The following is a 24,368-nucleotide window of genomic DNA, read 5'->3' as shown; positions in this document are numbered from 1 at the left end:
GGGACACCGAAACCGGGTCTGCACCCAGCGGGGGCGATGGGACTGCGCCTCCGGGTCTCCCACAGCGGGGACTCGGGGGGTGTAACACCACGTGTGGCACGAGGCTGGAGTCCTCAGCTCCCTCGTGCACCCCAGGAGAGGGGCGTTTTGGGGGCTGCAGCGCTCACCTGGTACCAGTGATCCTCCTGGTTGGAGAGCACCAGGAAGCCTCCGTCGTCAATGAGGACGCAGATGAGGTCCTGGGGAAGGAAAACGGGGTCACCCTGGAGGGAAGAAGGGGGACAGGGACCAGCAGGCCCCCCTCCGGACCCTCGCTGTGCCCCCAGCCCTGCCCACCACCCACCTTGTTGTTGGCCTCGCAGTCCATCTCGCAGCTGCTCGAGGGGTCGCACTGTCAACCGAAATGGGGTTAGGGGCGCCGTCCTCCCCTGCCAGGGCCACCCGTCCCCAGCGGGATGTCCCCAATGAGCCAGAGGGAACACGGGCAGCACAGCCCGGCAGTGCTCCCCAGCCACCTCCCCACTGAGCAGAGCCCAGTCCCTGTCCCTGTCCCTGTCCCCGTCCCTGTCCCCGTCCCTGTCCCCAGCATACCCGGCGGGCGCCCAGCTGGTCGCGGTCCGTCCGGTTGCTTGCCAGCACCTTGAACTTCTCCGCCCAGGCCTCCAGGTCCAGCTTCACCCCCACCACTGGGGAAGAGCAAAGGGGAGCCGCAGGCAGCGGGGGGGACAGGGTCAGCCCTGGCTTGGGGTGGGGACAGGGCTGTCCCCAGCCCAGCGGCACCGGGACCCGGCCCCTGCTCACCTGCCGGCTTCAGCGTCTTGCCCCCGATGCTGAGCTCCACGGCGGTGCTCACCAGGATCCCGATGGTGTTGTTCTCCAGATCCAGCCCCCGGTATCCGGCTGCAGAGGGCAGGGGTGGCATTAGGGGACACGCAGGGCCAGCCTGGGACACCTCGTGGCGCCCTGCTGGCACTCACCGTCCCGGTAGGGCGGTTTGAAGATGTAGCCCTTGTTATCCAGGCTCCGGCGGTAGAAGCTGGCATTGAAGGGCTCCGGTTCCTCCTCCCAGTCATCCGCAGCCCTGGAAAGGAGCAGACACGGTCGTGGATGTCACTTGTCCCTGGCTCTGCCATCGGATGTGTCACCACGAGGGTCTGGGCACGCAAACCCCGCCAGGACACTCACTTGTTGGGGAAGACGCGGGTGATGCCCCCATCGGTGGCTGCGAAGACAGCCAGGAGACTGTACCTGCAGGGAGAGGGGACGGGGATGCCGGGCATTGGTGGGGTTTTGCTCACCCCCCTGGCTCTGTCCCTGTCCCCTGTCCCACCCCACGATGTCCCTGAGCCCCTCTGCCCTTGCGTCCCCAGGGGCGGCTGCGGGGAAGGGTCCCCTGGCCCCTGCCTACGTGTTGAGGTCCTGGTCCTTCCAGACGCGCTCCACCAGCTGCTGCGTGATGCCCGTGTCGAGGATCAGGTTGTGCAGGAGGAAATTGTCACCTTGGGAGAGGAGGAGCAGGAGGTGAGGGCCGGTGTCCGCAGGGCCACCCGCGCCCCGGCGCTGCCACCCCAACGCCCCGCGCCCCGCTGCGAGCCGGCCCTGGCTACTCACACTGCTTGGAGTCTGGGGTCACCTTTTCCATGAGGGCAATAAAGTTCTCCAGGAACTCGGTGTTGTTATCCGACAAGTCGAGGTCTTTGCAATACTCTCTGGGGTTTGGGTGACAACGTTTGTGGTTTGCAAGGATGGAAAAGGTAAGGTCAGTTTTCCCCCCGCGCTGGTCGTGCTCGTGTCCCCTCTCCTGCTGGGCTCCAGCCAGGTGCCCACGGGCCCCGTGTCACCTCCTCGCCCCGTGGAGAGCCACGCCGGGCTGCGGGCAGCTCTGCCACCCGCCGTGCCCCTGGCTCTGTCACCTCTGTGGGCACTGCGGTGCCACCAAGGCGCTGTCACCTCCCTGGAGGTGCGCGAGCCCCAGGGCTGCCCTCGCAGGTGCTGGATGATGTCTGAAGGCATCCCAGTTTGCCCAGTTTGCCACAAACTGATGCACCCCTGCCCCTGCTCTCCCCGTACTGGGAGAGTGCCACCACTTCTGCCACCGCGCCCCGTGTCCCTGCTTGTACCCACCGGCAGCAGGACTTACCTTGGGCTCACGCTGGGGACCCTGGGGACGGGGAGGGCAGCGACACCGTGCCCACCCGGCCCTTTGCACCCCAGGGCCAGCTGCTGGCATGTCCGGGGCGATTTTGGGGAGGGGGCTGCCTTGGGACCCCCTCCCTGGGTCGCCGCGTCCCCGCTCGGGGGGGAGCAGCCACCTGCACGGCCACGCGGACGCGCGCGGACACAGGGACTTGCACACCCATGGGGAGAACACGGGATATACGGTTTCTGAAAATGACCACGTTGTAGGGCACCCCCCGGGCCGTGCCGGCAGGGAGGGGGCTCACGGAGCTGCTCCCAGGATGTGGAGCGCTCACCTCGAGTTCCAGACCCCCCTTTTTATTGTTTTTGCACCCAAAGCTCTGCAGATCGAGCTGCAAAAGCCGTGCCCACCCCTGCCCCATGCCTTCCTAACTAAACAGCCCCGGGGGGCACCACGGGGCAGAGGCACTCCTTCCTGCCCCACCTCCGGCACCATCCTGACTGCATCGATGGGCTGGGTTCATAAAAATAGCAGTTTTATGTTTCTCCTTAAGGTTCTGCTTTGGCTCCCGCATTTCTCAGACCTCACCGCCCCAGCGCATTGCACCTGAGACAACCCCAAAGCCACCTGTGACAGCTCCTCAGCTGTGCATTTTGAGTGATTTTTGTAACGAATCAGTAAACTGAGCAATGACTGCTGAGGGCATGGGGCACCCGTGGGTGCTGCAAGCAGCCGTGCGCTGTAGGATCGCCCCACTGACGTCCCCACGAACTGCAGCCATAAAGTACCCACCAGCAGGCCCCATAAATGTGAGGCTGGTGCCGTGCCCAAGGTTTGGGGTTTTGTGACTTTGGATGCACTTTTGAGGGCCCGGGCACGCTGGTGCCAGATGGGGCACAGCTGTCCAGGTGGGGCAGGGGTGTTGTGGGCAGCCAGCTGGCTGGGCTTATCTGCAGGGCTTTAAACTAGCCGTGGTGGGGAAGGGGATGCGCCCCTGAGTGCAGGAAGCATGCCTGAGAACAATGTCCCTCTAATTAACAGCAGGGAAATACGCGTGACCTGTCCCAGCGTGATCGGGAATAGTTTTGGAGACGTGGTGTGACCAACTGCCCCGCTGACGTGCCTTGACACCAATGCACGCAGCACGGGAAGCAGGCAAGAAGTGCAAACCACGGTGCAATTAGACAAATCCGAGCTGATTGCTGTCATGGAAATGTGGTGGGACCCACCACGTAACTGCAACAGCGGGAGAGAGGGCTGCAAGCTCTTCAGAAGGGATGGGCAGGGAAGGGACGGGGGTGTTGCCCTCTACATTAGGGAAGGGATTGTTTGTGAAGAGGAGCCTCTGAGAAACGGCCAGGGGCAGGCGGAGAGCTTGTGGGTGAGTCAAGGATTGCACCGATGAAGCCCAGCTGGTGGCTGGGGCCTTCTCCAGGCTGCCTGATCCATGGAGCCCGTGGACGAGGCCTTTGTGCTGCAACTACAAGAAGCGCCGCGCTCGCACGCCCTCATCCCCACGGGGGACTTCGACCTCCCGGGTGTCTGTGGGGAAAGCTGCAGGGCTGGGAGCACCTCAGGAGGTTCACAGACTGCGGTGATGATAACTGCTCCAGGCTCGAGGCAAACCGCCCAGAGGAGAAGCGTTGCTGGGCCTGGTGCTCACCAGCGTGGAAGAACTCGCTAAAGAGGTCGAGACTGGAGGCAAATCTGGGCTGCAGTGCCCATGCCCGGGTTGGGTTGGTGATTTTGAGGAATACAGGGCCTGGCAAAGAGCAAAGTGAGGCCCTGGGCTTTCAAAGAGCAAACTTCGAGCTATTTAAAGACCTAGGAGCTGAGATCCCCTGAACACTGTCCGTAGGGACAAAGGAGCTGAGCAGAGCTGGAGACTCTTTAAGGAGGTTTTCCTTAGCGCACAAGAACTCTCCGTCCCCCTGTGTAAAAAGGTAGGCAGGGGGGCAAGTAACTGGGATGGCTGCGCAAGGACCTGCTGGTCAGAATGAGGCACAGGCAGTGGGAGCAGGGACGTGTGGCCTGGGAAGGGCGCAGGGATGGGATCAGGAAAGCCAAGGCACGGATGGGACTGAGCTCGGCGAGGGACAACAGGAAGGGACTCAGCAGGTTTGAGGCCACCCGATGAAACTAAACACCTACAAGTCTATGGGGCCTGATGGCATCCACCCCAGGGTGCTGAGGGAACTGGCTGATGTAGCCGCCAAGCCTCTCTGCATCACATGTGAAATGTCCTGGCAGTCGGGTGAAGTCCCTGGTGACTGGAAGAGGGGGAACATCACTACCATTTTTAAAAAGGGTAGGAAGGAAAACCCAGAGAACTACAGACCGGTGAGCCTCACCTCCGTGCCTGGCAAGATCATGGAACAGATCCTCCTGGAAACTATGTCGAGGCACGTGCAAGACAAAGAGGTGACCCGAGGCAGCCAGCACGGCTTCACCAAGGGCAAATCGTGCCTGACCACTCTGGTGGCCTTCTGTGGTGGAGTGACTGCATCAGTCGGCAAGCTAAGACCAACCAATATCATCTGCCTGGACTTCTGCTAGGCCTCTGGCCTGGCCCCACATGACATCCTGGTCTCCAAATTGGAGAGAGATGGATTTTCTGGGTGGACCATTCAGTGGATAAGCTTGAGAAGTGGGCCCGCATGAACCTAGTGAGGTTCAACAAGGCCAAGTGCAAGGTGCTGAACCTGGGCTGGGTCAATCCCAGACAGGACAGACTGGGAGAAGAACCCACTGAGAGCAGCCCTGCAGAGAAGGACTTGGGGGTTCTGGTGGATGAGAAGCCCGACATGAGCCAGCAGTGAGCACTTGCAGCCCAGAAGGGCAACTGCATCCCGGGCTGTGTCACAAGGAGCGGCCAGCAGGGGAGGGAGGTGATTGTCCCCCTCTGCTCTGCCCTCCTGAGGCCCCACCTGCAGTGCTGCGTCCAGGCCTGGGGCCCCCAGCACGAGAAGGATGTGGGGCTGTTAGAGCAGGTCCAGAGGAGGGCCACAAAGCTGATCAGAGGCTGGAGGGGGAGGAGAGATTTAGATTGGATGTTAGGAAGGAATCCTTTCCTCAGAGGGTGGTGAGGCACTGGCACAGGCTGCCCAGGGAAGCTGTGGATGCCCCATCCCGGAGGTGTCAAGGCCAGGTTGGACGAAACCCTGAGCAACCTGATCTGGTGGGTGGCGTCCCTGCCTATGGCTGGGGGTTGGAACTGGGTGATCTCCGAGGTCCCTCCCACCCCAGGCGCATCTGTCTGTCTGTCTGTCTGTCTGGGATTTTCAGAAACTATACCTATATATGCACGCGTGCAGGCGGGGCTACGCCGCGTCCATATATACCGCGTCCATACAGAGCGCACCGCGCGACCGGCTGGGCACGGATGAGCAACGCCGTCCCCGTGGGGGACCGCAGCCCCCGTCACCGCACGGCACGCGGGAACACGACACAGACAGCAGCGGGGGACAGGCACGACGAGGCGAGGGGAGGTGGGAGAAGGGGGGGGGGTCAGCGGGGCCGGGGAGGGGATGCACACCTCGGCAAGCGCACACACAGAGCTACCTGGGAGCAATGAACACATGTCCCTCCGACTCAAAGCTGTTTGGCAGCAGGTATTCAAAATCTGCAACAGAAAGGCGACGTTATCCGGCGGGGGCTGCCAACGGGGGCGCCGGGGGGCATTAGGAGGGAGAGAGACAGACAAGAGAGAGAGGGCAGGGAAAGAGACCGGCTGCGTCGGTGACAAGAGAGAAAGGAGAGGCCGTCGTGCCGGCCGGCCGCCCCCCACGTTGGGAGGATTTGGACCGAATTGGCTGGTTGGCGGCGCGAGCGCGCTCGGCTCGGCGGGGCGGCACGTGGGGACACGCGTGTACGTGCTCACACACATATATAGGCACGCGTCCACGTGCGTATATATGCGCGGCTGGTGGCGTCTCTCTCTTATTAGGGTCATCGACAACGGGAGGGAACCGCATGCTGTGCTCGTGGGCGCAGGAGAACCACCGAAACACTTGGTCGTCAGAGAGAAAAGGAGATTTCAGGCATCGGCATGGCCAAACCGGGCACCTTGACGAGGACAGTCCAACCAGCGGCTCGTCCCCGGGGCGAGGGGACGCGCAACGCACCGCGGGGTCCTGCCGCAGGCACCCCCCTCCCATCCCCGGGGCGGCGGGACCCCCCGGGGACGTGCGTAGGGAGGTGCCACGGGACACCCCAGGGTCCCCACGGTGTCACCCCCCCACCCCGGCGGGCACCGCCGCCCCCCTCAGTGCATTGCGCGGCCCGGCCCGGCCGGAGGTTGGACTGTTGCTCTCCGAGGGCTGTAGGCAGGGGCTGGGTACAAGCCGATGAGAGGAAGAGGAGGAGGAGGAGGAGAGGAGTACAAAACACTCGTACTGAGCCCATCCGCATCGCCATCGCAGGGGCGCCGGGAGGAGGCAACTCAAGGCTGATGGGACAGGGCTGAGGGGGACGCTCGCGCCTCCGCCTGCTGCTGCCCCCGATCTCCTGTCCCCGCTGTCCCCTCCCCGTCCTCCCCACGGAGCCACGCGGGTGCCGGGCTGACCCAGGCCAGGGGATGCACCCCACACGGCAGGGGGACGCGGGCCACGTCCCACCATGGGTGGCATCGGTGACAACCACAGGGAGACCACCCTAAGCCCCCCCTCCACGCCGAGGGGCTCCAAGTCCCGGGGTGAGAGCTGGTGCCGGGACGGAGCCAATGCCCGGGGACACGGGGACATCGGGGGCTGCCCCAAAAAGCCCGACCCAGAGGGTGAAGGTGGTGGCGGGAGCGATGTTGAGGGCACCACCGGGGTCCCTGGGCCCCGTCCCCCCACCCCGCACCCCCCAGCCCCGCTCTGCACAGCCCTATCCCGTTCAGGTTGAGTTGTCTTGGAGGGGGGGGAAGCGAAGGAGCCGGGGTCGGGGGGGGGAGAAGAGAGCTGGAGGGGTGAGAGCAGGGAGAGGGCGGCAAGAAGAGGGATCGGCGGAGGAGGAAGAGCAGGATCCAGGGCTGGCTACGAAAAACCTCATCAATCAGAAAGGGTTTCGGATGAGACCGGCTCTTGAGCGGTGTCAGGTCGGATTTCGGAGCGATGCACGGGAAGGGAGTGGGGGTAACCGTGGGAAAGCTCTCATGGACATAACAAGACATGTTGCTTCCAAATAAAGGGGGGGCTGGAGGAGTGGGGGACGAGGAGGAGGAGGAGGAGGAGGAGGAAGGAGGAGGCAGGGGGTCGGTGGTGGTTTGCAGGTTCGGCAAACGGGCAGGGAGATGGGCAAGCAGGGGGGGGAGAGGTGGGGGAGCCGTGGAGGCAGGGCTGGGGGGGCCGGACACGGGGCAGGGACGGGGTGGTGAAGGTGAGTGGTCTGAGACTGAAAATACTTGCCCTTCATTTTGATGTTTGGTACTGTGTGAATCCACCATAGAGAGAAAGCAAGAAAAACAACAAACAAAAAAACAACAAACAAAAAAAAAGGGGGTTGGGTGGAAAGGGGGAAGGGGGGCACAAACAATATTTTATTCAATCGCCGTTTGAATAAAAATATTGTGTATCATAATCATACCAAAAGGAAACCTCTTGCAAAAAAACGACATGAAAAAGAAAAGGAAAGAAATAAAAAAAAAATAATAAAACCAACCAGTAAAGAAACCAAAAGGCCACAGTGAAATAATAAAAAAGATGCCAAGATATCACCAGAGAAATATATAGATATATATTCAGTACTCCAAAGGAAAATGAGAGTCAGTAGCAAACACTTGCAACAGTCTTGATACAGCAACGCTCTCGCTGCGTCAGCGGGGCATGCAGAAAGTCCAGGCTGGGGGAGGCAGGGGGGGGGAGCGGGGTTTGGGGTTTGGGGACCCCCCTCCCGGGACGGGCCCGGCGCGGTCCCCGCGGGGCGCACGGCGGCCGGAGGGGCCGGGGGGCGTCGCTGGGGGCTCCACGCCAGCCCCGCGACGAGGGGAGAGGGGTTTGGGGTCCGGGGTGGGGTTAGGGGGGGGGAGAGAGAGAGAGAGAGGGGGCCAGGCTAACACACAAGTACACGGATTAATTCGAAAGGAAAGGCAAAAAATCGAAAGCAACCCAAACCGAACTCATCGAAACGAGAAGAATGGTCGAAAGCAAAAGAAGAATCGTAATAAAACGAAGGAAATAAAGAAATAAATAATAATAATAATTAAAAAAAAAAAAAAAGACCCATGCAGACTTTCACAGGCTTGCAAGTTCTCTGGCTGCTGCAGCGCTCCCTGACCCCAGCAGGCGCCTGCCCCTCGGGTGCTGGGGGCGCATCGTGCCGGGGTGCAGCCCTGGCACCCCCAGGCGCAGCTGGCCCCTGCCTCAGCGTGTGTGCGCTCACCTCCTCACGCCTCTTTCATTTATTTATTTTTTTTACTTCTTTATTTATTTTTCATTATTATTTTGCTTTCCTCTCACAGCTATTCTCATCCCTTTTCTCATCGGGCTTCGCTTCGTTCTGTCCCCCCCCGACAGCCGTTTCTGGGGGGGCCGGGGCAGAGGGTGTGCGGGGGGGCACGGGGAGGGCAGGGGCTACTTACACTTCACTTGCAGGATCTGGTCGCTGAGGTTGGCCTGGATGTAGTAGGTGCTGTAGGGCGGCAGGACCAGCCCCAGGCTGCGGAAGGGAAAGCAGACAGGCGGCGTGAGGCTCAGCACCCACCCAGTGCTGTCCCATGTGGGCACCCACCGACACCACGCGGCACCCAGGGACACCCCTGCGGCACCCACGGGTGTCCTGGAGTGCCCGAGGACGTCCTGGGCCATCCATGGACATCCCAGGGCACCCGGGGCTATCCTGGGGCACACAGGGACATCCTGGGGTGCTCAGGGACATCGTGGAGCACCCAGGGATGTTCTGGAGCACCCAGGAAAATCCCAGAGCACCTGGGGACATCCTTGAGCACCCAGCGACATCCTGGAGCGCCCAGGACCACCAGGGGGCACCTGGAGCTCCCCAAGACCATTCCTGGAGCACCCACAGACATCCTGGAGCTCCCGGTGCCATCCTGAAGCACCCGGGGATGTCCTGGGGCCACCCCCTGAGCACAGGGGAGGTGAGGAGCCTGCCCAGCCAAGGCTGAGATGGGTACCAAGGGTACCGAGTGCCTGCTGGGTACCAAGGGAGATGCACGTGGAGGAGGGACCAGCTGTCCCCACACAAGGGAAGAAGCCAGGAAGAGCTGCAGCCCTTGAAGGAAGAGCCAGAAGCTGCCCGGTTTGGGGAGAAAGAAGAAAACTGTTACGTGGGCACCAGCTCCGGATGAATCCGTGCACCAGGAGCGTCTGGTGCACCGGGTGCTGGGGATGACGTGGTGATCCTGAAGGTCTCTCCCAACCTAGATGGTTCTGGGGGTTCTGTAAATGCGGAGGGAGCTCTGCTCCCCGCCTCCAAAGCAACCTCCTGCGCAATGACCTGCAGCCCCCAGTCTCTGGGACACGCTCCTGGTGGCCTCGGGGACCTCCGGAGCTTCGGGCACGAGGCCACGTCCCCCTTCCAGCACGGGTCCTGCTGAAGCTGCTCACCTGTAGTTGGTGCTTTTGATGGGGGCCCACGTGTAGGTCCTGAACACCTCGTCGATGTATTGCTGCGGACCAGAGGCAGCGAGTCAGGGCTCTGCGGTGCCGGGACCGTGGCTCCAGCTGTGACCCCCTCCCCTGCTAATTACCTCGTCCAGGGACTTGATCAAGGTCTTGATGAACCTCTGCCCGTCGTTTCCATCAATCATGCTTCTCCGGATCTGGGGGACACGGGGGAGGTGACTGAGGGCAGCCTGGCCGGGTTTGTGGGCCCCTCAGCACCACCCAGGGGACTGTAACCCGTCGGGGATCAGTGCTGGGGCAGCGGGTGCCAGCCGTGCCCCGCCACCTGCCCCAGGCTCTGCCCACCTCCTCCTTGTTCTCGTCCTCCAGCTCGGCGTCCAGGAAGTCCAGCGTCACCGGCTCGCGGAAATTGATGATCTGCAGGCAGAGAGGGAGGCACGGAAAGGACTCAGGGCTCCCACAGCCGCCGCTGAGCCCAGACAAACTCCTCACAGCCTGCGTGGGGCGGCTCCGCTCCTCCCTGTGCCACGGTGGGAAAGACCCCGGGGGTACAGCATCCCCTGAAGCAGAACGGGGACAGAAATTCCCCTGTTCCTGCTGCATTAACACCAGTGATGAGCTAAGAGGGATGCTGCTTCCAGCGAGACACATCCACCCTGCACGCTGCTGCTGCCTCGCTCCCCGCCCGGTGCCCAGTGATGAATCCCCTCCAGTAGCCGCTCCGCTTCTCCCTGCCTCAGTTTCCCCCCCCGGGGGGCAGAGGCGAGGACCCAGCAGTGGGGGGAGCGCTCCCCTGCTCACCTGGGGCTGCAGGTTGGGGTGCAGCAGCACGTAGCCGTTCAGGTCGATGGCGAAGACGTAGCCGTTCGCCCCCAGCTGCGGGAGGACAGGACGCGTGAGCACAGCTGCGTGCCGAGCCGTGCCCACGCTACCCATCAGCTCTGCAGGCTTGGTTTTGTTTTTCTCTCCAACCTCCCAAACTCAGCTCCAACCCCCCTTTTGCACAGCACTGTGATGGGAACACAGGGGCAGGGAAACCCAGAGCTTTTTCCTCTCTCCCCGCCTCTGGATTTTGTCCTCTGGGCAGTTCCCACTGACTGTGAATGGTTTTGCTCTGTGTCTCCAAGTGCCACCCGCCTGCCCCCACGGTCACTGCCCCAAGGACTGCTGCTGCAGCTCTGCCAGAGCTGCCCACGCCGCAGTAGGGCCGTGGGGAGCCGTGGGGCAGGGATGGATGGGGAACACCCCCCACGCACGTTGTAACGCGGCGTCAGCTTCTTGATGTCGTTCAGCGCCACGTCGATCCCCATCACACCCAGGATGAGCTGGTTCTGGAAGGAGGCGCGGGGTGGCTGCGTCAGGGCTCGGGCTCTGCCCAGAACCCAGCAGGCAGCACCCAGGGGTGCCAGTGCCCCATCTAGGGTGCAGGGCGGCTCCTACCTTCCTGTCGCTGCTGTCCTCGGTCAGGTTGAACACCGGCAGCGTGCCCGTCACCACCAGCCCCAGCCCCTGTGCGAGCACAGAAGGGTGTCAGCCAGCCCCTCACTGGCACCCGGGCATCGTGGCCCTGTGGGGGCTGCGCGGGGCCGGGGTCCTCACCAGGGCGTCCTGGTAGACGTTGGTCCACTGGACCTGCTTGGCTCGGTTCCCAGCCAGGACCATGGGTCTGCCCAGCACGTCCAGGTACTCCTGTGGGGACAGAGGGGACAGCGTGACACCGGGGCCCTGCACCCAGTGCTTGGTGATGCCCCGCTGCCAAATCACAGCTCAGCACCGGGTGCCCCCTGCCCGCCACCCATGGGTGCTGCCACCACCAGGAGCTGCCCCGGGAGCAGCGGCTGCTGCTGGCAATATCCGAGGGGAATTGCTGCAGCAGGAATCCCCAAGTGGGGGTGCTGATGTGCCAGCAAGGTGCTGCTCGCTCTGCTCCGTGCTGGGAAAGTATCAGGAGCAGGGAAGGGGCCTCCAGCCCCGAGCAGCCCCAGGGTCACATCTGTCCCCAAGGGGAGAGTGGGGACCCTGCCGGGAACCCCACAAAGTGGTGCCTGGTAAGGGAAAGGGGCAGGGGGTGCTGCAGAGGATGACATTTCAGTGGCATCATGCTCTTCGCCAGCATTTTGGGGCTGTGCAGCACTTTGGGGTGCCTGGGGAGGGCAGCTCTGCCTGCTGCCACGTGCCAGCACCCTGCCTCACCTGCGTGTTGATGCGGATGGCGCCGATGGAGGGGATTTCAAAGTAGTAACCTTGGAAAAGAAAGAGAAATGCAGGTAGGGAGCCCGCCACCCTGCAGTCCATCTGTACCGGAGCCTGGACCGTGCTGGGCAGCCCCACACGCCCCGGGGACACCCGGCACCAGTCCCCTGCTCACCTTTGTTGGCACACGCCATCCACTGCAGCGGGGTCACGTCGTAGTTGTGCTGCCCGACGGAGAAGGTGAAGACACGCACCTGCGACACAGCGAGGCTGTGAGCAACCCTGAGGACACAGGGGCAGCACCGGGGACCCTATGGGGGTCCCTGGGCTCGCACGGCAGCGCACAGCCCCGTCCCCACACCCCGGGGTGTGCTCCCACTGGGGCAGGTGCTTAGGGGACCCGCTGGCCCCATCCCTCCCCGCGCACCAAGGTCGGTGCTGGCAGTGGCGCAGCAGCCGCCCCATTACGGGGGCAGTGGCTCGGAGCAGGAGCGGGCGGGCTGGGGAAATAGCTCCTAGCAAATGAGGCGGAAGCCAGCAATAAAGCTGCAGGATCCCAGCTGGTCCTGCTGCACGATGCCACCTCCCAGCCAGAGCTGGGCCGGGCTCTGTGCGCACACGCGTGTGCCCGGCTGCGTGCCGCACGCAGCCGTGGGTGCTCACCGTTTTGTTGGGCCAGTTGTACTTCTCGAAGACGTCCTGCACCCGGTCCTCGCCGCCGTCCGTGAACATCATGATCATCTTGTTGCAGTTGGCCCGCGTGATGTTGGACTGCGAGGCAGAGGGGCGGCGCGTGGGGCAGGCCCACGGGCGCAGCCTGCCCTCCCCTGCCAGCCCGCAGCCCCGCTGCCCTCCCCGCCGGGCCCCAGCTCACGTTCTGCAGCTGGTCGAAGGCGTACTCGAAGCCGGCCTTGTAGTCGGTCGTGCCCTTGGCCACCATCCCCTGCACGTCCTCCTTGAAGACCTTCTTGTTACGGATGTTGGCCTGCACCAGGTGCTTGAAGCACGACACCGGCTTCGCCTTCTCGTTGAACTGGGAGGGAGAAAAGAGGGCGGCGAGTCTTGGAGAGGGGATGGGGACCCAAAGGCAGCCCCGGTGGGCACAAGGCACCTGCGGGCTGGAGCACCCTACACGTGGTGTCCTGGTGGCACAGGGACAGCGGGACAAGTGGGGACACCAGGGTGACCTCAACCTGGTGCAGTCAGAAGCCAAAGCCATCAGCCACCGATGCCATCGTGCCCCCTGGCTTTGCTTGGTGTCAGGCTGCACTCAGGGGTGCAGCGTCCCCGGGGTGACGGCCACCACGTGCCCAGCGCTCCCCAAACCTCCTGAGACCCCTCGGGGGCATGCGGGGTGAGGGGCAGGGCTCAGACCGGCACATCTCCCCCAGCCCTGGAGCCTGGGGCTGCCCTGGCTGGGTTCAGGATCCGACCTCCAGCGTGCCAGGGCTGCGGCTGCTGCGGGGCTGTGGCTCTCCTTGAGCTGGCCTTGAGCTGAAACGCATCCAGCAGCAGGTTTGGGAGGATTTCTTGTAAAAGCCATCAAAAGAAACAGCACTTGCCAGATCTTTGAGGGATAATTGTGGCAGGGACTGCTCAGCGCAGCCCTCCTCTCCCCCCTGACCATCAAAAACCCCAGTGATTCACCCTGCCTGGATTTTGAGGCCAGAAAGGACTTTTCTGCTCGTCTTATCTGCTGCACAACGCCAGCCTGGCCTCCCAAAGCCGCAAGCAGCCGATGCCACATCTCAGCTGCCCGACACCACCGGGGCAGCTCCACCAGGAGCCCTGCAATCGTGGTGGTTTTTGCCCACTGCCACGCACGGACGAGCCCCTGGGTTCATCTCGTGGCAGCTTTGGAGCTGGCGAGGGGGCTCTGGGAGTGCTGGCTGGGTGCACAGGGCATCCGGGGACCCCGCGGGGCGCAGCGCTCACCGAGGCCACGTTGACGTAGTCGTCGTCCGAGAGGGTGTCCAGCATCTCGTACACCGAGGTCTTCATCAGCTTGAGGGTGAGGCCGCTCACGCTGCCGCTCCTGGCCGCAGAGAGGGGAGCTGGGGGCTCGGCAGCGCGGGGCCGATGGGGACAGGGGGGTCCCCGCAGCCCCGCCGCCCGCCCGCCCTACTCACACGTCCACGATGATGACCATGTCCTTCGGGGAGGAGGCGCCCTGGATGTACCTGTGGGACGCAGAGGGGTCAGTATTTGGGGCAGGGGGGTCCCGCAGCCGTGCCACGACCCCACCGGGGCGAGGACGTGGAGCGGTGCGGCCACGCCGCCGCTCGCTGCCGCGCCAGGCTGCCGAGCTCTAAATGCCGAACTCCTCCATCATCGCGGGCCCTTTCCTGCGCGCTGATTATGCTGACACACGCAGCCCTATTAAGATGCTATTTACCCCCCTCCCGGGAGCTTCAAAGGCCAGGCTGATGAGGTTATTTTTAGCTACCGGGAGGAAAAATAATGATAACGCGTAAATCATCCCCCCCCCCGAAAACAACGAGGGAAACCTTCCTCGGCCCTCAAAGGCAGCCGGGCTGCTCCCTGCCATGCCCCCAGCCCACGGGATGGGGATGGGATCTGCTGCTTGTCCCCCCTCCTGCTGCCCCCGAGCTCCAGGCCCTTCCTGCAGGCTGTGGGGTCGCTGCTGGGTGGCTGAAGCCGGACCGGGGGCTCGGTGCCTGCCTGCTCCCCCCGCTGGGCTCCCCACAAACTAAGATGCTGCTTGTAATGGGTTGTGGCAGCGCATTTATCTCCGGGTGCCCCGCTCAGATTAATACCCAGGGCTCCGCAGGAAAAGGCTTTATTTAATAGGGCCATTTATCAAGGGAGGGGAAGGGAAGCGAGCGGCGCTGGCGGTCCTGGGTGCTGCGATGGCTCTGCCTGTCCCCATGGAGGCTGGAGGCAGGACTGGGGACATGGGGACATGGGGAGCAGGACCTGGGGACCCGCTGTGCCCCACAGAGGGCTCTGGGGGCGGTGTGGGCTGTGTGGTGCACCAGAGCCCTGAGCCCTGGTGGGCAGCAAAGGGGTGCCCCCACCCCGAGGGGTGCTGCCACTGCTCCATGGCCAGGTGGGTGAGCACGGGGCCAGCCGGGCAGCTCGTTGGCCCCCCATCATCAGCAGCCCCCAGAACACCCAGCCCTCCTCTAACGGCCCCCACAGCAGAGAGCAGTTAGTATTAATGCAGAGAAATCACAGGTAATTAGCCTGAATAATGGAACCCTTCATTTTCTGACAAGCAGAGGGCCTGGCCGGGGCCACACCCTGTGCGGAATGGGGTACCAGGGCTGTGGGTATCCCCCCGTCCTCAAAACCCAGCACCGGGCAGCGACCTGGGCTCGGCACAACGGAGCCTGCAGCGAGGGCACCGAGGTACACGGGTGCTTTTTGGGGACCCCCAGCATCGCTGAGCCCCCAGCCGCAGGTGGGCAGAGCAGTGATTTTTTTGGGGTGGCCCTTTAGGAGCCCAAGAATTGGACTTGATGGCCCCGTGGGTCCCTGCGCCTCGGCTGCTGTGCGACCCCATGGTGCTTGGGGACATGTTGGCCTGGGCTGATGGTGTGTGGCTCCGTCACGCTCAGCTCAGTGCGCAGCCAAACCGGAGCTCGCAGCTCTCACTCGGCACCGGCTGGCTCTGTCTCGGTGTTTATCACCCCATCCTTCTGCCTCGGCTCTTCACGAGCTGTTCGCAGCCCCGTTTAAACGGGGTCTCTGCGGGGACGCCGCTCGTGGGCCAGGCACGGGCGTGGGGCCGCAGGGAGCAGCTCTACCTGCTTCAATCTGGATCTGAGGATTTATCTCTCCATCTCCCTCTGCCTTCCCGGCGCTGGGAGAGGGGAGGGGAGCGGGAGATGAAAGCTGCAGCTTGGATGCCCCTGCCTGTGTTATTGTATCCATTTTCCAATGCCAACGATGTGTGAAATGAAAATTGGACAGAGCTGGCTGCTCCCGGAGCCGGAGTCTGGCGTGCTGGGGGGCGGCAGGGAGGGGGAACGGGGGGTGGGGGGGTCCTTCCTGACTTCCCCCCAGGTCCTTGTCCCCTTACCAGGGCCGTCTGCGCACATCGTAGAGGTCGATCTTGTTGGGGGCTCTCCACGGGGTGGCTGCGGGCGAAAGGCGGGCAGTGAGCGAGGCGCTGCCACCTCCCCAGGGATGCTGTTCCCACTTGGGGGGGGGACCCTGGGGACAGAGGGACACCCCTGCCACGCACCGGGGTAGTAGCGGGTGACGCCGGTGGCGCTGCCGAAGACCTGCCAGAGCAGGGAGGGGTCCTCCTTGCGGTTCTCGATGAAGACATCCTCCAGCGCCTGCGTCCAGTTCAGCTCGTTGAGGATGACGGTGGCTGCAAGGCACAGAGCGGGCGGCTGGGGGACAGGGACCACACCGTGTCCCTTCTGCCCCTTCTCCAGAGGGGCCTGGCAGCCCTCACCGCATCCCCCCTGCTGCCCCCTGAGGGGCTCAGCTCCGGGAGGGGACAGCCACCGCCACGGTGTCACCCCCCTCCCAGCAAATGCCTCCTGGGACCGTGCCAGCCCCGGTGCCAGGGACAGCCACCAGCGGGCCATGCACGGGCCCTGCTCTGCGTTCCCGCTGGCCCCCGCACCTGACGCAGAAGCAATTAAGATGCCGGCAAACAGAGGCTTTAAATTATTCAGCTATTAAAGCAGAAGATAAGCTGCCGGCAGCCGCCGCCCGTGGTTAATTAAACGGGGCCGGTGGAGCGCGGGGAGGCTGCCGGGCAGCACGTGGGGACAGCAGGACGTCCCTGTGGGCACGAGGACCCTCCTGGCACCTCCAGCTCTTGGGGAGCCCCACGGCGTCCCCGTATCCTGCTGACCACCCCAGCCAGACGTGCCTCCTGCCACGAGCCCCCAAACCATTTCCGAGCCCGGGGCCACGCTGGGACATGGCCACAGCCCAGGGATTTCCCACAAAGGCTCACACCTTCCTAAATACACGTATAGATATATATACACCCTCATAATATATGCATATATATATCCATATGTGCCCTCCCTGTGCACACACAACCCCCAATATCATCCCTGTGCACAAACACAGCCCCTACGAAGCATCTGTGCGCACACAGGGCTCGGGCGGCTGGAGATGCTCCACGGTGCGGCTGCTCTGCGCCCTCCTGTCCCCGTCCCCACCTCGTCCCCGTCCCCAGCAGGGTGAGCCCAGCCCCGCCCCGCCGGAGAGAGATTGCGGCTTTAATTAAAAGTGGCACAGTAAATAAAACACATATAGGATGTAATTTGTGTGTGTAGCCAGGGGTGACGGCGGAGGGCGTCTCCGCAGGGTTTTCAGCAGCGTGCCAGGCAGCGATAGCGCCTCTCCAGCGGGCCCCGCGGGGACGTGTCCCCGGTGTCCCCAGCCCACCCACCATCCCTGCAGACCCGTGGCCCCGTGCAGCTCCCCAAATCGTGTCCCAGCCAGGCAGGGGTTGGCATGGCTCTGGCTGGGCCAGTTGGTGAGCAGGGGGCTCGGGGTACTGGCTATTTCATCTCCCCCCGCTCTCAGGATTGCTTCATTAGCTGCCCGGCCTGTGCTGGCTTGCTAATTAAACTAATTGCAATTTCTCATTCTCGGGGTGAAACCGTTCCACCGATGTGGCTCTGAGCGTGAGGGGCAGAAGCAGGAGCTCGGCCCCTGTCACCTCACCAAGTGGCTCCGAGAGGGGCCAGGGGAGGCGAGGGGGTGCGGGGGCCAGCAGGGGCTGTGCCTGGGCGCAGGATGAGGCCAGTGGCTGCGGGGAGCCGGTGTCCGGCCGGGAGCGGTGCCCAGCTCTGTGCAGAGCAGCCACTAGAGGGAAATGCAGACCCGACTGTCACCGTGTGCCACCGTGGCAGGGAGAGGCTGGAGAGCTCTGCAAGCTCGGGGACTGTCACCGCCCTGTGGGGACACACCAGCTTGGTCCAGGACCACAGGGTGGTGTGGCGTGTCCGTGTCATCCTGCACAAACCCCTCATCCATCCATCCTTCCATCCATCCCCCTGCCACCCTGGTCTGATGCAACCCTTTGGTCCACACCGAGCACGGAGCCGCTGCGGTGCAGGGACCCAGCGGGTCCCTAACACTGGGGGACGGCGGCTGAGAGCCACTGGGCCTGGCAGGGACCCCGGGGACACGGTCCCCAGGGCTGTGGCACCGAGAGCCGGCCACGTGGAGGCTGCGCCCGGCCTCACAGCATAGAGCCGAGCGGGTCGAGGGCACTCACAGCCTTTGTAGATGTCCGTGGGGATCTGCACGGCGGCGTACGAGTAGTTAACCTTGGTCTTGAAGTTGGCGTCATCGGTGAACTCCAGCTTCAGGGAGTTGGACTTCTCCCGCTCGATCTCTTCTCCATCAGGATCGTCCTGGGGAAAGAGCAGAGCGCGTGGGGACACCGGGGATGTGTGCAGGGTGCCCCCACCCAAAGCCAGCGCCAGCCCATCCCGCGCAGACCGGCAGTGCTGGCTGGGGAGGCTGAGCTCAGCTGAGACTTGGCATCGGGCTTGGTAGCACGGCAGGTCTGAAACCAGCAAAAAAAAAACCAACCCACCCGGGCAAAAAAAAAAATAATAAAAAGCCTTGAAAATCAATTAGCAGCAAAAGGCAACTATCAAAGAACAAATTAAAACGGAGTGCAGCTTAACGCTCTGTCAATAAGCAATGCAAACAATATTTAATTATGGTGGAGAGATGGCAAATTCCCCACTGCCGGCACTGGAGCGCGCTCCCTCCATCACGGCCGCTCCTCTCCCCCAGCACCGAGCGGAGGGGCCCTGGGTGGCAGCACGGGGACGTCCCCTGCCTGAGTCACAGTGCCCTTGGGGACACAGGATGGACCTTGGCCCATGCCTGCAGGACATGGCGATGGCTGTGCAGGAAGGGAGAAGAGATCTGCTGCTGTGCTGGGGGCGAGGAAAGCCAGGGGAAGGTGACGGCCCTGAGCCTGCCGAGCTGCTGCGCCCCTGCCGTGGGCACAGGGATTGGGACAGCTGCTGGCAACCAGGGGCTCAGGGCAGGAGGAGGATGAGGATGAGGATGCTGCCCCTCATGCTCCCCAGAGCCATCAGCTCTCCCACCAGCATCTTCCCAAAAAGAGCCGGAGTCACAGGAGGACGCGCGGAGATGCCACCTCCCCTGTGACAGCTCGGGACAGGCGGCCAGGCGGTGACATTCCCCTGACATTGGGAGGGTGGCAAAACCATTCGCCACAGCTCGGGAGAATAACAGGATTGCTATGCAAGGTTTGGTTTTTAATTCCAGCAGACGCATCGGCAGTGTCAGCACGCCGCAGAGCCGATGCGACCGCGGGGCCGTCGGCCGCCCGGAAAGATGCTGAACTCAATTACGGCTGCGGGAGCCCAGCAGCAGGCAGGGGACGGCTCTGCCTCCCCGGAGCGACGTCGCCGAGATTGAAATCCAGATTACACTCTCCATTTCACGTAAATCCTGAGAAAAGGAACGAACCTGGCTGCCTGACCCACCGCGAAGCCCCAGAAGAGCTCGCCTGGTGCCCTTGGCTGAAAAAAGGCCGCGGCTGTGCCGTGCGATACCCAGCGAGCGGGTCCGGCCACAAACGTGGGGCTCAGCTCTCCGTGCTGCGAGCCTGGCGTGTCCCTGCCGGGCCTCATTTAGGGCTGAGAACGGGCTTTGGAGGGATTTGGCAAACTGGACAAAGCCATTGCCCTGGGGCGCCTGCAGCACCCAAACCTCTGCTTTGCCACCCAAAAATCCCCTCCCAAGCCCTGGCGACCCCCAGCCTCACCCCCGCCAGCAGGAACATCAATTCCTCGCTCTTCCCCCTGCACTGCTGAGTTTATTCACAGCATCACCGGAGCCGGAACCCCTGGATATAATTCCTGGTCCCGTGTTTATCATTATTCCCTGATATCACCCACATGCGAGGGGCTAATTTGTATTCTCCGAGGTTTGGTGCTGTCTGGCTGCTCTCATTCATGTAGCTGTAAAGAGGCGTATGTATAGATCTCGGAGACAAATACGCAGCTATCTGTACACAGGACACTTCATGCATCACTGACACCCCTACAGCAAGCAGACCCACGGCGAGCTGATGTTATCCGAGCTACGTTTACCCTTTATCCATAAATCTCCTGACCCCAGCTGAGATAGCCCTGTCGAAGCCAGGCGGAATTTGGCTCCTGGGACGGGGTCATCGCTGCCCAGATGAAGCTGCCCGAAGCCATCGCCAGCCCAGGCAGGGGCAGCAGCACCTCGGTGCTGGATTGGGCTGAAGGAAACCACATGGATGGGGCCAGGGGAAGAAATCCCACATTAAATTGGTGGATTAGAGCAAAGGAGAAAATGATTCAAGCTCTCCTGGATTTACATCGCTTTAACTGAGAGCACCTTGGCGGGTCCCTAGCTGGATTTTGCAGCGTTTCTCATCATTTCCTTTCACAAGGACTCCAAAACATCTATTTTATCTTTGAAACATGACGATACGTCCAACAGAACATACACAGATGCTACAGATCTGAATGCCTGATTTGATACACCCTGCTAGAAGCCTTTTCTTTGGCGATGCCTCGGTATCACACCCATTTACTGCTTCAGCCAGGAGCTGTCATGCTGGGAACTTTCACCACCTCCAGGGCTTTAGGAGCTGGCTGGAAAGCCACGGCCTGTTTCTAGTTTCTAGTCTGTTTCAGGGTGTTTTAGGTTGGATATTAGGAAAAACTTCTTTACCAAAAGGGTTGTGAGGCATTGGGATGGGCTGCCCAGGGAAGGGGTTGAGTCCCCACCCCTGGAGGTCTTTAAAAGACGTTTAGATGTGGAGCTTAGGGATATGGTTTAGTGGGGACTGTTAGCGTTAGGTCAGAGCTTGGACTAGGGGATCCTGGAGGTCTTTTCCAACCTAGATGATTCTGTGATTCTGTAGTTTTTCTCCTCTGTGTTCCCCAGATCAGTGAGGAACACCCAGGAGCCAGCACTTTGGCAGGTTTTACCCCAAATTTCACCACTGGTGATTCCCTTTCCATCTGCTCCCGATGGACGGGGGGCACAGAGGAGCGGCGCCCCTGCTGCAGTTTGGGGTTCGGGCCGCATGACCTGGCACAGCCCCGCCGTGCCTCGGCGAGGCAGCTCCAGCGGATGCGAACGCCCCCGTCCATCTCCATGGGAACGAGCCACCGCTAATGAGGGCTGCTTAAATGTCAGCGCCGATGACAAACGCCCGGCTGATGCGGCCTGTGGGTTCGGCCCCGCCGCCTCGTCCCTCCTCGCCATGCCGGGTACACCCCGGCACCCCCACCCTACCCGCAGCCCTTAGCAAGGGCCCATCACCCCAAAATATCTCATCATCTGTGGAAATTTTCCACCGATCAGCATCAAAAAACGGCGAAATGTGAATTTCCAGGCACTGCGGCTGCTCGGGCTGATGAAGACGCCGAGCACGAGGCCGCGGGTGGCTGCAGGCCCCGCAGCAGGCCCTGAGCAGCGCCAAGGTCACACAAGGTGGCGGGGAGGAGAGGTGGTGACAGCACGCCCTGCTCCTCCTGGGGCCCGGCAGCATTTCATCCTCAGCACTAGGAAATGAGAGGGTGGGTTTTTTTTTCTTACTTTTGCCAGAAAGGCCGGATTCTGGGAGGTGAGACAGGGCGGGGAGGGAGCGAGGTGGGGGCTGCGGGGCTGCCCTCTGCTCCCACAGCAAGGCCCAAGGCACCGGCTGAGGGACCCCAGGCACTTGCAGAAGGGCCCTTCTCCACCTTAAATTCCTCAGCTTTTCCTGAAATCCAGCAATTTAATGCCAGGGAGGCAGGCAGCGTGTTCTCCAGCCACGTTCCTGCTTTTACAGCAGCACAGGTTATAAATAACAATCAGCCTCTCCTGCTAGCCGGCTCCCCGATCCCCCTTCTCTCTCTTTTTTTTTTTTTAATCTTTGCCAAAGGTACTGTTTAGAGATCTTTCTAGACCATTTATTTTTAAATTACCAGCCAGAGGAGAGAAGAAAGGGGGGGGGAGGGAAAAAAAAAAGAAGAAAAAAGGCAAAAGAAAGAAACTTCTCAGGCTGATAGCTTATCGGGAGGAAATCCAAATGTCACATGAGTCGAGGAAGTTGGAAGATTAAATTTTCCAACCCCCTTCATCTGCTGCTGACATTTCAGGGCTCGTTCCCCCTCCTCCCTCCCCTCTGTGCAACCGATGAGCGGTGCCGGGGCTGGCGAGGGGGGGAAGGTGGGCAGGGGGTGCTCCAGGTGCCGGGGCAGCAGGCCCATGGCCGAGCCCTGCAGCCCCCGGGCACCACGAGGAGCAGATCCCCAAATGTCTTGGAGAAGCGAAAATATTCTGTTCAGAGGGCGACAAAATGAAAAGCTCTGACCTCTAATTGCTCTAAGCACCGAGTTCTGCTCCCCACCACGGGCACGTTCAGCTGGCACAAATCCGCATTTCCCAGCTCAGAAATGACTCCGAGCCCCCTGCGTGGCCGCAGCAGAGGCCCCCTCCAGCCCTGCCACCTCTGGGTGCCGCAGGGTCAGCAGAGCCACCCAGCACGAAGCCCAGGTTTGCTGCCAGAAGTACCGCAGGGGGATCAGTCCTGTAGGGCACAGGGACAGGGACGAGGGCTGGGGCTTGCACAGATGCCCCCCCACAGGGCAGACGCCAGGCCCCGATGGGTGCTGCTGTGCCACAGGGACAACTCTGCAACTGCAGCAGCGAAACCCGGCTTTACAGCCCGGGAAACCCTTCCAGCAGAGAACAGCACATCCCTGAGGACGCTGGCCTGATTTCGGCATCATCCCCTGCCACACGCAGAATAATAAAAACTGAAAATCGCTTCATTTCTGCGCTGCTCTGCCTGTGATACCCAGCCGGGAGTGGCTGCTGATTTCAACGCTTCTCCGTGGATGAATTTTGCATCCCTTGCTAGCAGGAAATGGTGAAAACTTTGCTTCTGTAAACATGTGGAGAGCCGTGTGGTCCCCCAGGAAAATTTTCTGCTATCCCAGTTGTTAAAAACCACTATGAAATCCAAAATCTGTTTAGGAAGATAGTGCGAGCAAAATGAATAGGAAGCTCATTTCTTCCTCCCCCTTGTTAAAACGTGGCATAAGGCTGGTGAATAAGTCCCAGTTACATTGAATAGGCTTTGTCTATCAGAACTAACTTCATTTCAGCCAGATCCTACTCAATTTAAATATAAGAATTGAGGCAAAATAAAGAAAAGATGGGAAGGCCGCTATTTAGTTTGATTCAGACCTTCTGGTATCATCTCCCTCCTTTTTTATTTCAGCGTCCATCTCCTTTTCTCCACTTTTGACCCAAAATCTGCTTTAATGCAGGGGACAGTCGCGGTGGGATGCAGTGAGGATGCAAAACCCGCCCTGGGCTTGCCCAAGCCCAGGTCAGACTTTGCTCCTGGCAGGGCCCGTACAGCAGCAGGCAGGACCTGGCCCTGCTGATCATGTCCCCAGCGTGCCACCAGCGTGGGTGACGCGGGTGAACGCCAGCCCCCTTGGGAGCACGGGCAGCACGGAGCTGTCGGGTGCGGATTTCAAACCCTGATTGCCAGAAATCACAGGACGGCTGTGCCGGGAGGGGGGCAGAGAATTAGCTTCGGTCTCTAATTAAAGATTTGCTCTTCATTTGAATTTCAGATGCCGGCTTTAATTTTAGAAACTTTGGCAGCAGCAGAGGGACCTGCCCACCCGGCTGCTCCCGGGCCCAGCGCCGGGGGACAGATGGATGAGGATGGCCACGCTGTGCCCACCGTGGAGCTTGGGACCCCCGGGGCAGCCCCGCCAGCGGTGTGGGACAGCCCCAGAGAGGGTCGCAGGGAGGAGCCCGTGCCCGCGGCGCAGCAGGGGTACTCACGGTACTCACGGTACTCACGTATTCCGTGTCTGCCTTGGAGTCGTAGTACTCGATGTCTTCCTCCTGCAGAGAGAGGGGGGAGCTGGGTTAGTGCCCATTGCGGGAGGACCCCCGGGGGTCCCCGTCACCACCCCCGCTCCCTCTCACCCATCCCTCTGTGTCTCCACCAGCCACCGCACCGCTGGGGACACCGCACCGCCTGCCCCAGGCTGTCACGGGGACGGTGCTGGGACCCTCCATGTCCCGTGCCTGCCCTCCGAGGACCTGGCTGCCTCCTGCGTGGCCAAACAGCCCCGGGATGGTGCCACCGGTGTGGCACACGGCTGAGCGTCCCCGCAGCCGGGCTGCTGCGGCAGAGCCGGGCAGAGGAGCGCAGCGGGGTGGCCGTCCCTTCCTTCCCGTGTGCCTGAAACTGGCGAGCAGCATCCCCGCTTCCACACAAATGCGCGTCGTTAATTTGGGGTATTTAGAAGCTATTTAGGCAGAAAGGTCTGCTCAGACTCCTCTTGCCTGCCTGCTAGGACGTGAGGCAGCTGATAACATTCATAAAGAGGCAGGCAATTCAGGGAGCGGTAATACTGTCAAAACAGAATTTCATCTCCCATCAAAAGGGGTAATTAAAGGGCACTTGGGGGCTCTCTTCTGCG

At 61.7% G+C, this 24,368-nt stretch overlaps 1 protein-coding gene across 7 annotated transcripts in view; it reads right to left on the bottom strand.

Moving 5' to 3' along the window:
• The window catches only part of CACNA2D2 (calcium voltage-gated channel auxiliary subunit alpha2delta 2), a 167,337-nt gene that overhangs the window by 3,359 nt on the left and 139,610 nt on the right, over positions 1 to 24,368 (bottom strand). For 3 of the 7 annotated variants that reach the window (XM_068694168.1, XM_068694172.1, XM_068694173.1), the window contains 28 exons: positions 23,731 to 23,784; positions 18,119 to 18,257; positions 16,109 to 16,240; positions 15,944 to 16,001; positions 14,028 to 14,078; positions 13,834 to 13,933; positions 12,773 to 12,931; positions 12,562 to 12,669; positions 12,074 to 12,152; positions 11,899 to 11,948; positions 11,305 to 11,394; positions 11,146 to 11,214; positions 10,962 to 11,036; positions 10,507 to 10,581; positions 10,051 to 10,122; positions 9,831 to 9,902; positions 9,688 to 9,749; positions 8,703 to 8,779; positions 7,531 to 7,551; positions 5,702 to 5,762; positions 1,612 to 1,709; positions 1,409 to 1,499; positions 1,186 to 1,248; positions 978 to 1,081; positions 802 to 900; positions 592 to 686; positions 344 to 391; positions 168 to 239 (listed from right to left, as the gene is read on the bottom strand). In XM_068694168.1, the coding sequence (XP_068550269.1) occupies positions 168 to 239; positions 344 to 391; positions 592 to 686; positions 802 to 900; positions 978 to 1,081; positions 1,186 to 1,248; positions 1,409 to 1,499; positions 1,612 to 1,709; positions 5,702 to 5,762; positions 7,531 to 7,551; positions 8,703 to 8,779; positions 9,688 to 9,749; positions 9,831 to 9,902; positions 10,051 to 10,122; positions 10,507 to 10,581; positions 10,962 to 11,036; positions 11,146 to 11,214; positions 11,305 to 11,394; positions 11,899 to 11,948; positions 12,074 to 12,152; positions 12,562 to 12,669; positions 12,773 to 12,931; positions 13,834 to 13,933; positions 14,028 to 14,078; positions 15,944 to 16,001; positions 16,109 to 16,240; positions 18,119 to 18,257; positions 23,731 to 23,784 (2,274 nt within the window). The remainder of the gene's footprint in view (positions 1 to 167; positions 240 to 343; positions 392 to 591; positions 687 to 801; positions 901 to 977; positions 1,082 to 1,185; positions 1,249 to 1,408; positions 1,500 to 1,611; positions 1,710 to 5,701; positions 5,763 to 7,530; positions 7,552 to 8,702; positions 8,780 to 9,687; positions 9,750 to 9,830; positions 9,903 to 10,050; positions 10,123 to 10,506; positions 10,582 to 10,961; positions 11,037 to 11,145; positions 11,215 to 11,304; positions 11,395 to 11,898; positions 11,949 to 12,073; positions 12,153 to 12,561; positions 12,670 to 12,772; positions 12,932 to 13,833; positions 13,934 to 14,027; positions 14,079 to 15,943; positions 16,002 to 16,108; positions 16,241 to 18,118; positions 18,258 to 23,730; positions 23,785 to 24,368) is intronic. The other 4 variants (XM_068694169.1, XM_068694174.1, XM_068694170.1 and 1 more) reach the window with 3 other exon arrangements.

The sequence above is a fragment of the Anas acuta genome, chromosome 11, assembly GCF_963932015.1.
Source record: "Anas acuta chromosome 11, bAnaAcu1.1, whole genome shotgun sequence".
Classification (NCBI taxonomy): domain Eukaryota; kingdom Metazoa; phylum Chordata; class Aves; order Anseriformes; family Anatidae; genus Anas; species Anas acuta.
Note: the sequence above shows the minus strand (reverse complement) of the source record. Positions and strands in the feature narration are given on the sequence as shown.